Source organism: Panthera pardus, unplaced genomic scaffold, assembly GCF_024362965.1.
Source record: "Panthera pardus isolate Hobbes unplaced genomic scaffold, ASM2436296v1 HiC_scaffold_281, whole genome shotgun sequence".
Classification (NCBI taxonomy): Eukaryota; Metazoa; Chordata; class Mammalia; order Carnivora; family Felidae; genus Panthera; species Panthera pardus.
This window is the reverse complement of record NW_026526856.1, coordinates 1-939: the sequence shown is the minus strand read 5'-3', so window position 1 is coordinate 939 and position 939 is coordinate 1. Positions and strand designations below refer to the sequence as shown.

The 939-nt window shown below is 45.4% G+C and overlaps 1 protein-coding gene across 1 annotated transcript; it reads left to right on the top strand.

Annotated features, from left to right (window-relative positions):
- Positions 1 to 232: 232 nt before the first annotated feature.
- LOC128774085 (putative olfactory receptor 2B8) lies at positions 233 to 931 on the top strand (the record flags this gene model as incomplete). Its single annotated transcript, XM_053892151.1, has 1 exon — positions 233 to 931. A coding segment is annotated over exon 1 (699 nt), but the record flags the coding sequence as incomplete, so codon positions are not given.
- Positions 932 to 939: the final 8 nt, after the last annotated feature.

Here is a 939-nt window from a genome sequence, read left to right as displayed (position 1 = left end):
ATTTTTCTTACATTAAATATTATGATTTTCTTTTTTGATAATATAGAATTAATTAATATGAACGATGGCAATTTCATGAGTCCATAATTTATTCAAAGAGTTACTTATACAATCCCATGCCCTGTCTTATAACATGCTAAATTCACATCCTGCCAACATTTTATTGCTCTGAAGATTGTTTTTAAAAATTGCTAAATTCTTGGTCTTGACAGGAAACATGTAGTAAGAAAGGATGGACCAGAAAAATGGAAGTTCTTTCACTGGCTTTATGCTGCTGGGTTTCTCTGACCGGCCTCAGCTGGAGCGAGTCCTCTTTGTGGTTCTTCTGATCTTCTATCTGCTCACCCTGCTGGGAAACACAACCATCATTGCATTGTCCCGCCTGGACCCACACCTGCAGACTCCCATGTACTTTTTCCTCTCCAACCTAAGCTTTCTGGACCTGTGTTACACGACCAGCACTGTTCCTCAGCTGCTGGTTCATCTCAGGGGAGCAGACAAGTCTATCTCCTTCGGTGGCTGTGTAGCTCAGCTGTTCGTCTCTCTAGGGTTGGGATCCACAGAATGCATTCTGTTAGGGGTGATGGCATTTGACCGCTACGCAGCCGTCTGCAGGCCCCTGCACTACACAGTGATCATGCACCCCCGTCTCTGTGCCCTGATGGCTTCTGCATCGTGGTTCCTTGGTTTTGCCAACTCCTCATTGCACACGGTGCTCACCTTCCTTGTACCGCTCTGTGGGAGAAATAAAATAGACCACTTCTTTTGTGAGGTTCCCCCACTGCTCAAGCTTGCCTGTGTTGACACCACTGTGAATGAGTCTGAGCTCTTTGTCAGTGTGATCATTCTCCTCATACCTGTGGCATTGATCACGTTCTCCTATGGTCAGATTGTCAAGGCAGTGTTAAGAATAAAGTCAGCTTCAGGGCAGAGGAAAGC